We start from the raw sequence: 14,868 nt of genomic DNA on the forward strand, positions 1-14,868 counted from the left end.
TTTGCCAGCCAGAAGCAAGAAAAGGAAGGGTGCAAAGAGTGTGAACCTCTAAAAACTGTGATAGATTCAGGGTGTCTGATATGGCGAAAAGGTGCGGCATGGGCTAAAATAATATTATACACATGCCCTACTAGAACATTCTAAATATGTGAACCAGGACGGAACCACCTTGCAATCAGATTGAAACGGTGCTCTTTGCCTCAGCCACACTGGTCACGATTGGCAACGGCGAGAAGGCTGCGTTCTTTTTTTTCTAAATAAAGACACATGCAACATTCAGTTCCAAATTAAGAAAGCCCACAACAGGCAGAGTACAGACTTTGCTCTTTGTAAGGCGTTCCGGCTCTGTAAATATCCTAGATATTTCATGTTTGGTTGAACTCCTTTGGTCAAGAGCACACGATGCACGAGAAGTCACAACTGCTCTAAGTAACAACGATAGGATATCTAGCAATGCTATGAATGTGACGGAGATTGTTCATTGCCGGCTGCATGTGCCCAGAGTCCGGGTGCTTCCCCAACGACACCCGTTGCTGCAATAACAAAAGGCATTTAAAAAAATTAGCAGGCTTAGCCAAAAAAATGACCTTGATAGTAATTTTGTTATGAATATGCCAATGGCCCATAGAAGAACCCCGACGTGGCACCACATCATGCATTTAGCCAAGCCACACAAAGCAATTAGGATCGTAAGCAGCTCTGTGCCCAACAAAGGGTTCCAGCTCGTGTCCGCAGCTTACCTAACTGCACTCCTTGGGAGCGTGCTAAGGGACATCTCAAGAATATGTGGTTATCATCCTCCTGTATTGCACAGATCGCGCAGTTTCCCTCATGGGGCTTGTTACATTTGTCCATGTTACCGGAGGTCGGAAGCCCTATTCCTAAACATTTGCCACAAGAAATTTTAACTTTAAGAGGCAAGCTGGCTTTCCAAAGCCCCCTAGCCATGTCTAGCGAAGGGCCCTTCAAAAGTTGGGCATATGGGGATTTGGCCGAGAATTGGCAAGGTGACATGACACAATGTCATTGGTAAGGCTAACACTACCAAGCCTCAAGCACAAAGTAATCCAGCTTGCGATCTTAGGGGAGAAAGTTTGCGACGAAAAGAAATCGGAGGCTAGGATGTGCGAAGGACCTCCGTCACCGATATATCCAAATGAACTGCCATGGATTAAGCTCCTCAAATTCCATCCAGAGTGGTTCGAGACTTGATCATCCTGAATGCCCAATTGATGCCAACCAGGACCAGTCAAAACATTTCGGTGGGTCAATTGATCTCAAGTCTAACTGTCTAAGGCACTAAACTCAGACTTGGTCGTTCTTGCAATGCCACCATGTGGATATTCTCTCTACTCATGTATTCATTCAATTGTGTCCTCCTACCAGTGTGGTCGAAACCATGCATGTTCTAGAATAGGTAGCGCATTATAAGATGCAATTCTTGATGCGAACTCCCCTTGAGCTCACAACCTTGATCACATGCCTCACCGCCCTAACACGGCGAGCAGGGGGAAGGGTCCACAGCCCCTGCTACATTCTCCTTCTGCCTTGGGCAACATAACATTAACCCCTGGAAGCCACAACTTTTGTGCCAACCGACGTTGCTTTGGCCGCAACAGCCTCCGCCAGAGCTACATGCGCCAACTCGCTAGACCTAACTAGTAATAAAAACTCGGCCCTCGAGTGCATCGCACAATCTAATGCTACCCCACAATCGTCCATAATCTCAAGCCATCTTGCACTTGCAACCACCGGTGGTTTAGCGGAGAGAGAGAGGGGGGGAGAGGGAGAGAGAGAGCATTTAAAGAACAGTTTAGTCCTTCTGCATTGTTGGAAAATGAGATAAATCTTGAAGTGCTTCTTCCTCAAAAGGCCCGTCTACGTTTCATCGTTTCCTCAAACCATGTGGCTCCAGTCGCATCATGCATACCCTCGGCGTCCTCATGGACGTTATTCAGCAGTGTCGCCATGTTCATCCCTTTAGAGCATCTTCAACACCTGCCCTAGTATAGTGTTGTACTGCCATTTTTGGCTTTTGGAGGGCAAACAATGTCTCCACAACTGCCAAAAAACTCCAACATGATCAAAAAAGATGATGGACAAAAACACCATTTTCTAATATTTTAGGGGGTTGTACTGAAGTACTTCTCGTTAATTTTTTTATGACTGGAACTGCAGGAGCTTGGCATCCTATGTCATAAAAATTTAACCCCCACTAACTCTAATTCTCTCCACATGCAACTATGCCACATCACTATACATGCCATCCAGTCCATGCAAGGCCATGTCATCACAAATTTTCACCTATGCAATTGCCACATCAACATATGTTTTTGTTATATTTTTATGATAAATGAAATCTTCGTCCGCACTTACTGCAATTGTTAATTCCCCTCAGTTTGATTCGCTCTTTCTAGCGCCCAGCACCCTCCATCTCCTCTCACCATATGGTGCAAATGAATCGATCGACAAGGAAGATGACCAGCCGGCATAATTTTGTAACCGATCATCTGTTACTAATGCGCACAACATTTTATTGCCTGGCACAGTTTGTCTTCTGCATTGCACATCCCTTCATGACTCCCTAACCTAGACAAGGGTCGGGCCAAATTCTCTACACTGGCTCTTTTCCCACCCCTCCTCCTCCATTCTCTAGTATGCCATAGTTACTAGCCTACCGAAGCCCCCTCTACACCATGGGCATTCAACTCTAGCACCTCTATAGTTTTCAAATTGCATAAAGATGCATGAAACAGGTAGTAGTGCTGCAATATCGAAGCGAAAACCAAAGCATATCCAAAACGCCATTGTTGGCTGGATGGAGGAGGTGAAGGAATCAAAGCTCAAGAGGGATAGTATTCCATAAATTTCTGCAGTGTTGCAGATCAATTAGGTGAGATGAGGTCCTTCACCGAACGTCTCTTGCTGAACTTTGCACCTACGGTTCGTCGTCTTTGATTCCGGTAAAAAAAGGTCTTACCAATAAGTTATAGATAAAAGCACTAGTTTGAGAATGTTGCAATATGTAGCATCACGCCCTAGCTCAAAGATGATGGCCTCACAGCCGCTAGCCACGGCTGTGTGGCCAAGGATTTCGTGCGGGTCCTGGACGCGTGTGGTGCAGGCAGATTGTCGGGGAAGGAAAGTATTCTAAATCGACTACGGCACATTGCTTGCTCCCTCCTGAAGTCTAGCCGCCACACCGATGGAAGGCGCTACCACTGCCGCGCGGTCCCATTGATGCGTTGGGGAGACATCTCCCCGCGGGGCTGCCATCATGTTGGCCGCGATTGCATTTGTCCCATCGATTGTTGCTGCTTGGGAGCTATACATATTCTCGAGTCTGTAAAATTTTTGTAGGTTGTAATTTGGGTATTGCATAATCGAAGATATTGCCGTTCAACTAGGAAAAAAACTACCAATTTTCTTGCCTCATATTGCACTGCTTCATCTCACACCAGTTTAAGTATAGAACAAAGAGCCTTTCTCCAGGTCTTTTGATGATTTGATATATTGAACTTTGTAGTGTGATGATTCGAACGACATTTATATTTATATATATTTTCCATTGGCACTTACCAGTATACTATTTAGTATTTACTGAAATGGTAGGCTAGCTTCTTTTTCCAAGAATAACTAATGTATAGCATATATTGCTGAAGATTATCATTCCTCTCTAATCATATTGGTTGTTTCTCATTTGTAGATAAGCAGGGGAGAGAAGTGTGAAACAGCAAAGTGATATAGTCTATTAAAACATTGAGATCTAATGAAGGTGACTGAAAGGGAATCAGTAGCTTTGATTATCTGCCTAATATACCTTTTTTTCTTGATGATGATTCTTTTGGAAAATAATGGTGTACAAGTTTTGTTCTACAAAATATTATAGATGTGCTATTCTCAAAAAACCTGATAATATTATCGTCAGGAGTCATTGTTGTTCATAATGATGATAATTTTGCTTATCAATTTCATATGTTCTTAACCGTATTGTCAATAAATTTTGTGCTACTAATTCCCGCTGCAACGCTCCAGTTTTCATTATAGTTGGGGAAGAAGAAATACTGTACGATGGCTAAGGAAATAGCCAGGAGGAAAGTAGTATAGAAAAACAAAAATAGAATTGAAAGCCAGCACTGCCAGACGACGAATGCTGAGCAAAGAAAAGGTGTCACGATTTGTCGACTAGCATGAGTATCATCTGCTCACGAGAACATATCCGCGCCGGCGAACACGAGGTCCATCACCTGGCCAAGCAGCCGGATGGACCGTCCGCTGCGGCGTGACGACTTGCGGGCACGAGGAGGCGTGTCACCGGCGCTGCGCAGCGGGAAGTCGATGAATAGGCACACGCCGGCGCGGCAGAAGGAGACTGCGCGTCGCTGGCCATGGGCCCATGGCGATCATGCTCGCTCGCGAACTGCAACAGATGGGATCGCGGTCGCGAGCGGCTGACTGGGAGGGCCGATAGGATCGCGTGCGCGTTGGAGCCGAGCTGAGGCATCACGAGGAGCGGCGGGCGATTGCCTTAGCCCGTAAGATTGCATCAGCCATCACGTGTTGCGCATGGGGCGCCGGCATGCACAGGCGCGGCTCTGCATACCGGATCTACGGAATTTTTTCCCCACCTACCCACCGCTTCTGGGCAAGCCCGGCTGCGAGCGAGGGCGGTATGGTCGCGCTGGAGGGGTTGCTAGTCCTCAATCGGGCGTCATGGCCATGCGACGGGAGCAATAGGATCGATTGTCTGCCGGGAGCAATAAAGGGAAGGGGGACGCGAACCTGCGCTGTGAATCGATGACGGCCGCCCGCCGGCCACGGCGGCGGCGCATCCCGATGGCGGTGCTATCTCCCTCAACTCCACATCTCCCCTCGCGCTCGCGCTCCCGCTCCCCATCGCAATCGTCAGGCCCGGCGGCTCCTTCGACGACGATCTCGTGCGAGGCGGCGACGGCGAAGCAGTGTGGTGAATGGCGGCCCTGGAGCGTGGGCGGGAGGAGCGGGACGAGGATTTGAGGAGCAGACGCGGGATTTGGACGGCAAGTCAGGGGGCGTGGCGAGCGTTCGTGGGGGGACCGGGTGGGAAGGTGGGTGGTCTCACTCCTGACCAAAGGTTTTTTTTTCTTGATTTCATTTTTTCTCGGTAGGAACAGGAAAAAAGGGTTTTCGAAAAATATCGGAATTTTCGGATTTGTTTTGCCTGAATTTTTCAAATGAATTTTGAATTAGATTTTTTTCTCTTCAAAATAAAATATTTTTTAAGCCTTTTTAGACAACCCTTTGTTCGAGTGGTCGGCCTATCTTTCCTTCCTTTAGAAGCTCGCATGTTCGAACCATCCCACCCACTCGGTGCTAGAGTTTAAAAAAAATGTATGACAACACTTTTAAAACCTGAAGTAACAACAAGCACCTTACCACCAAGCTAAGGGATGACTTATGATTATCAAGCCATACGAGCACTATTTGACATGAGCTAAATGTTTAAATTCAAAAATTTCGGATGGTATTAGAGAGAGATACAATGCAAGAAAAGAAAGAAGTGTTGAACGATTCGATGTTCTTCTTCATTCTTTAACAGAGAAGAACTCCCCTTTCTTGGACCTCATACACCGTAAGTTCATCTCTTTCACAACAATCTTGAATTTTTCATAGTGTTCATATGGACCCTTGAGAGAAACTTTGATTGAAGATCTTTTAAGGAGTTCTTATCAAATGACTTTGCTTATGCTTATTACTTTTGGATGGTAAGCACATCCTAGACGGTTAGGTGTCACTTATGATCATAGCAAGTGCCACATGTGAAAGACACGAGAGTTTGTATGGGCTTGAAGATAACCCACTTTGTGAAGATCTAAGATGGTTGTGCGTTGTGGGCTACATGGTCGGCGCCACAACCGGGATTCTTGAGTCTTAGAATCCCTTGGTTTGAAGTCTCCGTCGATGTAGGTGTGAGATAGCACCAATTGTCTGAAGCACAAAAGAACATTCCCGTATCAACCAATGTTTGCATTCTCTACTCTGCTCCCTTACTTTCATGCAAGTTGCTATGTCTCGGCTGCTCTACCCATGTTACTTGCTTGATTGATAATGTACCATCTAGTCTCCTTGTGCGTAAAATTGTCGAACCCTAAAACTTGTATAGATGTTTGCATTTGGTCTATTCATCCCCCCCCCCCTACACACACAAGGCCTCTCCAACGCCGACCCTCAAACCGCCCGCATACATTCGGACTACGTGGTCTGTACGTGTTCCGTCATCCAAGGCGTGCATGTATCGGTTCATGAGCAGTCCAGACGCACTTTTTCCCGCAAATTGAAACCAAAATTGGGGGGCTTTGCAGGAGTTCGGATAGTAGCCAGGTAGGACTCCGACACCCCCGGCCGACTAAACCCCTCCTCCCGGTCCAATGTTCTTCCAATCCGCCCCTTCTCCCACCTTGCTTTCCATCCGCACCCTCCTCCTCCACGTCGCTGTTGTACCTCTCTGGCGGGCACATAGGCATTGCCGGACCTCCACAACCAGCGCCGACGCGCCCGCTCGCCTTTTACCACGGCGTCGTCCACTCAGGACCCGTCCATAGACAGGTACACTCCGCCACCCATGTCGACGTCATCCATGACGGACACCACGCCTGGCAAGTGTTAGGTCAAATGCCATTGAGCTTGTTTTTGAACGCCATGTCGTGTTTTTAGAGTACAAAGGATGGCGGGGTACTCGACCATGGAGGATGAGTTGTTGTGCTATGCATTGTTGGCCGTATCCGTGGAAGCAGAGGTGGGCTCTTCTGGCAACGCATGCATGATTGGTTTCACACGCAAAAGCATATTGCGCCCTACGACATGCACATCATTCAACAACGCAATGTGAGGTCATTATCGTATCGATGGTACGCCATTCAGACAACCGTCGGGAAGTTCTATGGCGATGGAGGCAAGGTGGCCATTGCGCCCAGCAGCCGAGGATATCATAAGTTTTGCTTCTTCTTGTTCAATTTGTTGATTGATTCATTCGTTCGTTCAATGTTGCTCTACACATTGTGTAGCCCATACGTGCTACCGTGATGTACCATAGGATAGAGGGACGGCCATTTACGCACACGCAATGTTGGATGAAGCTGAAGAGCAGTATGTATGGGACGATATGATCCTTCCATGAAAAACTTGTTAAACACCCGGTTAATCTCGTTGAATTTGAACTATTGTTGTACTAGACTTATTTGCATGCTATGTATGGATAATTTATGCTATTTTCTATCCGAACTTTGATAAAATCCTTCATGTTTGCATGAATTTCTTCCGTTAGTTGAAACCCAACTTAAAATGTATGCAGGCAGCGTTGGATAGACGCCTCTCGCATCCGTGTTCGGAGACTTGTCCCCTGTCCGCGGACAGATGCTGCAGCAATTTTGCTGATCAGCGTTGTGATGCCCTAAGCAGCCAAAGATGTGATTCCAACTCCAAAATTAATACTTTTTTTGCAAATACTCAGAAAAATGATACTAATATATAGTAGTGCTTAACTGCATCACCAATAATTAAGCAGCCAAAGAATTTGAACAGTCAAAACAACCAATTACAGTACATGCGTGAAAATTGAACGAAAATCACAAGTAGATGACCTCAGGCAGTGCAAAACTAAAGCGCACAAACGAATAAATAACGCAACACCGTGATGATTCATGGATCGATCAGTGGTTGACGACCCTGCACTTCCTCCTGATTTCGCCTTGCTTGCCGGTCTTCACATCGATGGCTCCCATCTTGACCATGGCCTTGTTAAACTTGGCCTCCCACTGCCCGGGGATGTTGGCACTGTCGCGCACCATCTGTGTCGTCGCCGGTGTCGTGAGAAGGGCGGCGTCGGACGTGAACAACACCTTGTGTGCGAGGACATTCTTGTAGTACTGGTTATCGAGAGCGTTGGGGGTCACCACGTCTTGGTTCACCGTGGGGTCGTTGGCCGTGCTCGGGTTGGCGGGGCACCTCCTCCTCAGGAAGTTGGCGAAGCCACCGTCGATGTCGGAGGTGACGGCGATGCGGTCGGAGACGAAGGACGAGCAGTGGGAGACCCCGATGGTGTGGGCGCCGGAGAGCACGACCATGTCCTCGGCGCTGAGGCCCTTAGCGGCGAAGCTGGCGACGAGCTGGTCGAGGTTGAAGAATGGTGGCGGCAGGTTGTCCAGGGCCTCCGTGGAATTGGAAACGCGGCCGTCGAGGCGGCCCGCCGGCATGTTGATCTTGATCTTCATCTTGCTAAGGAAGTAGGCTGCGTCGCGGCTGGCGAAGGCGACGATGTCGGCGCACGAGACCACTCCGGGGCACGCCTTCTCGACGGCGTCCTTGGCCGCGTCGATCACCTCGAAGCCACGCAGGCTGGGGAAGTTGGGAGGGCTCAGCTTCTCGGGCTGCGGGTTGGCCGGCGTCGGGTCGAGGAGGACGGAGCCATCACATCCCTGGACGAAGCAGTCGTGGAAGAACATGCGGATGAGGCCGGCGCCGATGCCGGCGTTCTTGTAGACGAACTTCTTCACCTCGTCCCTCACGATGGCCTCCACTCGGGGGCATGTCTTCTTGTAGTAACCCACCTCCAGGCCATGGCACGCCGACGACGACAGCAGCAGTACGCATGCCAGCGCAACAGAAAGCTTAAGGGAAGCTGCGGCCATTGCCTCTCTTCTCAAGCTAGCTCTTAATGAATTTAGCCGATGTGTACGGTGTACCAGAGAGTGTGTGATTTGATGTGGGCTATAGGAGCAGATGGGATGGCGTGATGGAGTTCGTATGTGGAGTGGAGGGGCTACTTATACATGCATGCAAGAGTTCCAATCCATGGTGCACTTGATAAACAATGGATGTGGGCTATAGCAACTTGACATTGACATTGTTAGATGGATGTATGTCATGCACATGCATCGCAATTAGTGGAGTAATAATTGATCAGCATGCAGTGATCTAGCTGTTATAGAATATGGAGGCTGCTGGATTAGCTGAATTTAACCCTATGTTTTCTTCAATGATCGAGAGAATTCGTCTCTTTCTTTTTCTCTCTCTTCATTTCTCCCTCCGTTCGTAAATAGTATATTTTTTTAAATATTTTAATATGGACTACATATTTGTGTTGTATCATATGTTGGTTGCTCCTGGAGTATGCATGTGTGGGTGATGAGTGAGTCGAATGGAAATACAATGTGAGCTCTTTGTAGACAAACTTTTGTACCACCTCTGTTTGGCCTTTGACTTATGTAGAGCCAACTAACTCGCAGGCTACAACCCCGTTGGATTGCTTTGTTGGTCGGCCCGTGACATGGTGTGAGGACCTAAGAGCATCTACAGGGCGGACTTGGCAAATCCGGCTTCTCAAACGTCTGTGTCGTGTTCGTGAACAGTGAGCAAGCACCCCTCATTTAGGTGTGTCCGCATTCGCATATCACAAATTCGGGCTCTCATATCCATGCAACATATGCACGTACGAAATAAATCTACGTACATCAACGAACTAACACGAGTTATCTAGTTGAAACAGGCATAATTGTAGTATAAACGATCATCGGACAACCAAAAGATGTAGTTTCAATCGGACAGTATCCTAAACATACGATAAAAAACTTAATTTAACAGAGAAGGGAGAAGGAAATCACCATTTCCTCGCTGCCCCTTTCCCTTGCGGTCGGCGGTACTGCTTTGGCCTTCGGTGTAGACGTAGGTCGCCCGAGGGTAGTCGTCGTCATTGTCGGATCTTGAGCCATCGTCGGAGTCGTTCGACAGCTCCATGTGACCACCAGCAAGCCTCCGGAGCAAGTGTTTCCTCTCCTTGGCGTGCCTCACCGCCTTCGCCGAGGCCTCGCGCTCCGATAGCTCGATCGATAGCGAGCCAGAGTGTTTTGGCGTTTTTCCGCCGCAGCCACCGCACATCCGTCTCCATCATTGTCAGGGAGCGCCGGAGGACGAACGCAATGAGCGCGAACTCGGGATCGACCGGTGCGCGCGAGTGCCCGGCGCCTCGCATGCGTCGCCCGCTGCCATGGCCTTCCTCGTGCATTGCCGCTGGCGCCGTGCGACCCGCACCTCTGATTCGAGCATCCTCGACCGGCTCGGCGCCGGCGAGGGCATAAGCACCCAATGGTGCCCGTAGACGCTCTCCGGATGTAGAATGGACAGGATGGCAGCCGAGTGGCGTACCTGGATTTCAAGGCGGGCGAAGTGGGATGGCGTGTTGCTTCTGAGTTGCCTCCGTTGCTGCCGCCCTGATCTAGACGGGAGCGGCGCAAAGCAATGCGGTGAGCGGCCCCATCGATGCCGCTCTTGTCGCCATTAGAGCCGAAGCCGCTGCAGTCGTCCACCATGGAACGGATTGGGAAGAGGAGAGGATGGAGAAAGCGGAGGATTCATCAAAGGGGATATATGTGAGGTCGGGGTGGCCTGACTAACGTCCCGGATTGCCCCGTATTTTGGATAGATATGAGGGGCGCCGGACAGCCCGGGCGTTTGAAGGACGGTTTGAGGCGTCCGGGTAGGTCGAATTTTTTGTGACCGATCATTGACCGGTCAGCCCGTCTGAACGTTTGTGACGTGTTTGAGGCCCCAGGTGTAGATGCTCTAAGTGGCAGCAATTAACTACTCTCACCCGCACATCCCACCAAATTATTTATTCTTCGGTACACAACCTCTAATTGAATCAATAGTGGAGAATAAAACATCTCTTTTCGATTGATAGGGCGTGACACCTTGGAAGAATGCATATTTTGAAGCAACGAAAAATGAAATGGGAGAGAGTGATGGCAGAATCCCTCCGGGATATGCCCAACATACGTTCTAGGCGGCCCACTTGGCTAGGCACATACCCAGTGGCCCACTGGCTGAGCACACCCAACAACGAGACCTCCTCGTCGGCGCCTTCAGCGCCACTTCCAGCAACCGGCGCCAACGCACTTCCCCTTCGTGGGCCGGTCCAATAACCCGTCGCTCGCTTCATTCGCTCCCCTAAAAAAACCGTCGCTCGCTTCATTTGCTCAATCAACATGCTCGCCCCCCTTAAGAAAAAAAGATCAACACACTCGCATTTGTTTTTTTCCGGCTGTATTGTGATGTTCGTTCAGGAAAAAACAAATCATCGATTGACAGAAAAAAAATCATCAAATTTGAAAAACAGTTCATAAAAAAATGAAAAAAGTTCAACAAATTTGAAAAAAAGTTTATCGAATTTGAAAAAAGTTCATAGAATTTGAAAAAAACTGTTACGTCTGCAAAAAAGTTCACCAAATTTGAAAAAAAGCTCATTGAACTTGAAAAACAGTTCATCAAATTTTGGAAAAGTTCATTGAAAGTTGAAAAAATAGTTCATGAAATCTGGTGAACTTTTTCATCGATTAGAAAAGAAAAAAGAAAATATATAAAAAAGAAAAAGAAAAGAATGAAGAAAAACAAAAAAACAAAAGAAAGAAAGAATGGGATTAGAAAACGAACTTGACCATAGAACTTCGAGTGGCGGGGTGGTTATAGCGTGTCACACTGTAACGCTCCTCGCGCGGGTTCGAATTCTCCCGTAGTAGTTTTTTGCATCAGTTTAGAAAAGGAAAAAAAGGCGAATGTGGGCTGGCCCGCGTCGCGCAGGGGGGTGTGCACCCTGTACCATTAATACTGTATTTGGCACTGAGGGCGCCAAATAGGATTTGGCCCCAACAACGCCCACTCGGCAAGGTCGTCAATCCGGGAGCTCGTAACCGGCGCTCTTAGCGCCAAGAGCGCCAGTTCAGCTTACTGGCGCTCGTAGGTGATGTTTTTACTGGGTCGGCCCAGCAAAGTTTTAATTGATCGCATGCAAAGACTGCTCGCCGTTGGTAGCGCAAAAAAAAACCAAAGGTTGTTCTGGGAATATCCTACTCGCCGCTCACTGCGGCAAACTGCCCCCGCTTCGCAAAGGGGCGAGCGTGGAGCGGTGATTTTGGGCCGGCCCACTTACAAACTTCCCACTCCGGTTTTGTGAACCTTCTAGTAGGTTTCATGAACCGTTTTTTTTTCTTTTATTGGTTTTTCACGTTTCTAACTTCTTTCGTTTTCTGTTTCTTTTTTATTATTTCTTTTTTTCTTGTCTTTTCAGAACATATTCGCAGTTCTACAAAATGTTTAGGATTTTATTTTTTATTTCTTTTCCTTTTCTTCTCTTTTTTCAAAAAATATCGAAAATTTTAAGTTTTGTTCGTGTTTCAAAAAAAAATGTTCAGTTTTTGAAAAAATATTCTCAAAATTCAAAAATTGTTCTCTCTACACAAAAAAGTTCAAAACTTTCAAAATTTAGAAAATGTACCAGATTTCAACTTTTGGTTCACATATTCAAAAAATGTTCGCTCTTCCAAATTTGTCCGGGATTTTTCAAAATTGTTCTCTGTTTCAAAATTTGTTCTCAAGATTCAAAAAATGTTCATGCTTTACAAAATTGTTTGTGCTTCCAAATTTGTTCGGGATTTTTCAAAATTGTTCTCCATTTCAAAATTGTTCTTAAGATTCAAAAAATGTTCGTGCTTTAAAAAATAGTTCGCGCTTCAAATTTGTTCTCAAGATTCAAAAATCATTCGTGGTTTAAAAAATTGTTCTCAAATTCCGAAAATGTTCATATTTTTGTAAAATGTTTGGGAAATTCAAAAATTGTTCTCTCTACAAAAAAAAGTTCAAAACTTTCGAAATTTAGAAAATGTACCAGATTTCAACTTTTGGTTCACATATTCAAAAAATGTTTGCTCTTCCAAATTTGTCCGGGATTTTTCAAAATTGTTCTCTGTTTCAAAATTTGTTCTCAAGATTCAAAAGTTGTTCATGCTTTACAAATTTGTTCGTGCTTTCAAAATTGTTCTCCATTTCAAAATTTGTTCTCAAGATTCAAAAAATGTTCATGCTTTCAAAAATAGTTTGCGCCTCCAAATTTGTTCTCAAGATTCCAAAATCATTCGTGCTTTAAAAATTTTTTCTCAAATTCCAAAAATGTTCATGTTTTCGTAAAATGTTTGGGAAATTTAAAATTTGTTCATTTTCATAGAATTTGTTCGCACTTTTTGAAAAAGAACGTACGTTCAAAGAAGTACTCAAATTTTGGAACAAAAAGTTGGAATTTTGTCAAAAAGTGTTTGCAATTTTAAAAATGTTCAGAATTTAGGACTTTCATAAAAAAATCTGTTTAAAATGTTCACTACTTTATTTTTTATTTTTTTGAAATTTGAAAATAAGTGTGAGTTGTTAAATTTTGTATCGTATTTTTGAAACAGTGTTCGTTTGTAAAAATAATTAACAATTTCGAAGGAAGGTTTGAAAAAAATATATAAAAGTTGTCCAGATTCTTCGTTGGTATTAGTTCTTATACTAGGACGCTTCACATATTACCACCAATAGTTGGTAGGTCAACTGGTTAGCTCGTCTCGTACGCAACATGGAGATCTACATTTCGAATCCTCGCAGGACTGGACTGCAGGCGCATTGTTTTTTTTTTTTTTAAACATAGCAGCGCCACTGAACAAGGAAACAGGCACGCTCACTGTATTGGGCCGGCCCAGTCGGGGCTTTCATGCGTGCGTCACGTCGCTATTTGACGCAGAATGCGTCCAATAGGAGTTCCCGTTGTTCTGTACTAGAATCGAGCTCGTGTAGAACATAGGAAACAACTTTTTTTTTTGAGACAACGCCACGAGGCTTTATTAAATCGTCACAATGTTTACAGGGACGAAAGATAGATTCCCGGGATGGCCTAACTAGACACGGCGACCACCACCGAGAGATAATGCATGCCTCGCTAAGTTGTGAGCTTCATAATTGGAGCTCCTAGACTCATGTTTAAAATTACAGAACTCAAAAACCGAAGAGTGAGCTATTATTTCATGTACAATTGCACCATAGCTCGCAAGATTGTCCTTCTGTAAGTCTTCCACGACCACTTTGCAGTCCGATGCAACCTCAACCCGCCTCAAATATAGATCCTCCGCCAGTGCCAAGGCTTCTCTAATGGCTAGAGCTTCGAGAGTCGGTGGGTCTACAATGTTGCTGAAGCCACAAGTTGACGCGCCGATGAACATGCCTTCATGATTTCTACAAATCACTCCAATTGAGCCGAACCCTTGCCTCGATACAGCCGCATCAACGTTAATCTTGGCATTGCCCGCCGACGAGGCCAACCACCTCATTGGGTTGACGCGTCTCTGCGTCGTCACAACCGGGGTTTTGGCATTGATCATCCGCAACTCCCCCAAGTAGCTAGATATGAAGCTGTCGACCGAGTGAGGAGATTGGAAGATACTCTCATGAATGGCCTTCCTCCTAGCTCCCCATATTGCCCAAAGGGACACCACCAAACGATCAAACTGCTCTTTGGTTAATATTTCATGTATAGCAAAGAGCCACTCCTTTGGGTTCTCCTCTCCTCGTTCTACCATGTGTTGCACCAAATCCTCCGGAGCCAGCGCCCATATACTCGCAGACATAGGGCATGTCATCAGTGCATGCTTCCATGTGTCCACTGCTCCACAGAGTAAGCAAGAGTTTTCGGTTGACATATGACGGTGTTGCAAAACAGTCCCAGTTGGCATAGATTGACGGGCCAATCGCCATAGAAACATCCTGAGTTTCGATGGTACTTGGATATGCCAAATCATGGACCATTTGTTGGTCTCACTGAACTCATATGAGGTGCCTCCCTCCTCATACAACCATGCTTCCCTGTCGTGCTTAGTCTTGAGAATCATGTGATAGGCAGACCGAACACTAAATCTCCCCCTAGGGTCATGATGCCACGCCCAAAAATCGTCAACACGACGCGTGCACAAAGGGATCTTGAGAATTGCCTCGGCGTCGAATGTAGTAAAAATCGTTCGGACCAGGTCCTCATTC

The 14,868-nt window shown here is 46.4% G+C and overlaps 2 protein-coding genes across 2 annotated transcripts; both read right to left on the reverse strand.

Moving 5' to 3' along the window:
- Positions 1–214: 214 nt before the first annotated feature.
- LOC119350605 lies at positions 215–6,503 on the reverse strand. Its single transcript, XM_037618354.1, has 3 exons — positions 6,481–6,503; positions 4,783–5,103; positions 215–533 (listed from the first exon to the last, which is right to left on the reverse strand). Exons 1-3 carry the CDS (start codon positions 6,501–6,503, stop codon positions 479–481), a joined length of 399 nt encoding a protein of 132 aa, XP_037474251.1. The 3' UTR covers positions 215–478.
- Positions 6,504–7,551: 1,048 nt separating this feature from the next.
- LOC119348723 (peroxidase 2-like) lies at positions 7,552–8,769 on the reverse strand. The gene has a single exon (XM_037616702.1). The coding sequence runs from the start codon at positions 8,664–8,666 to the stop codon at positions 7,689–7,691; it is 978 nt and encodes a 325-aa protein (XP_037472599.1). The 5' UTR covers positions 8,667–8,769; the 3' UTR covers positions 7,552–7,688.
- Positions 8,770–14,868: the final 6,099 nt, after the last annotated feature.

The sequence above is a fragment of the Triticum dicoccoides genome, chromosome 1B (genome assembly GCF_002162155.2).
Source record: "Triticum dicoccoides isolate Atlit2015 ecotype Zavitan chromosome 1B, WEW_v2.0, whole genome shotgun sequence".
Classification (NCBI taxonomy): Eukaryota; Viridiplantae; Streptophyta; class Magnoliopsida; order Poales; family Poaceae; genus Triticum; species Triticum dicoccoides.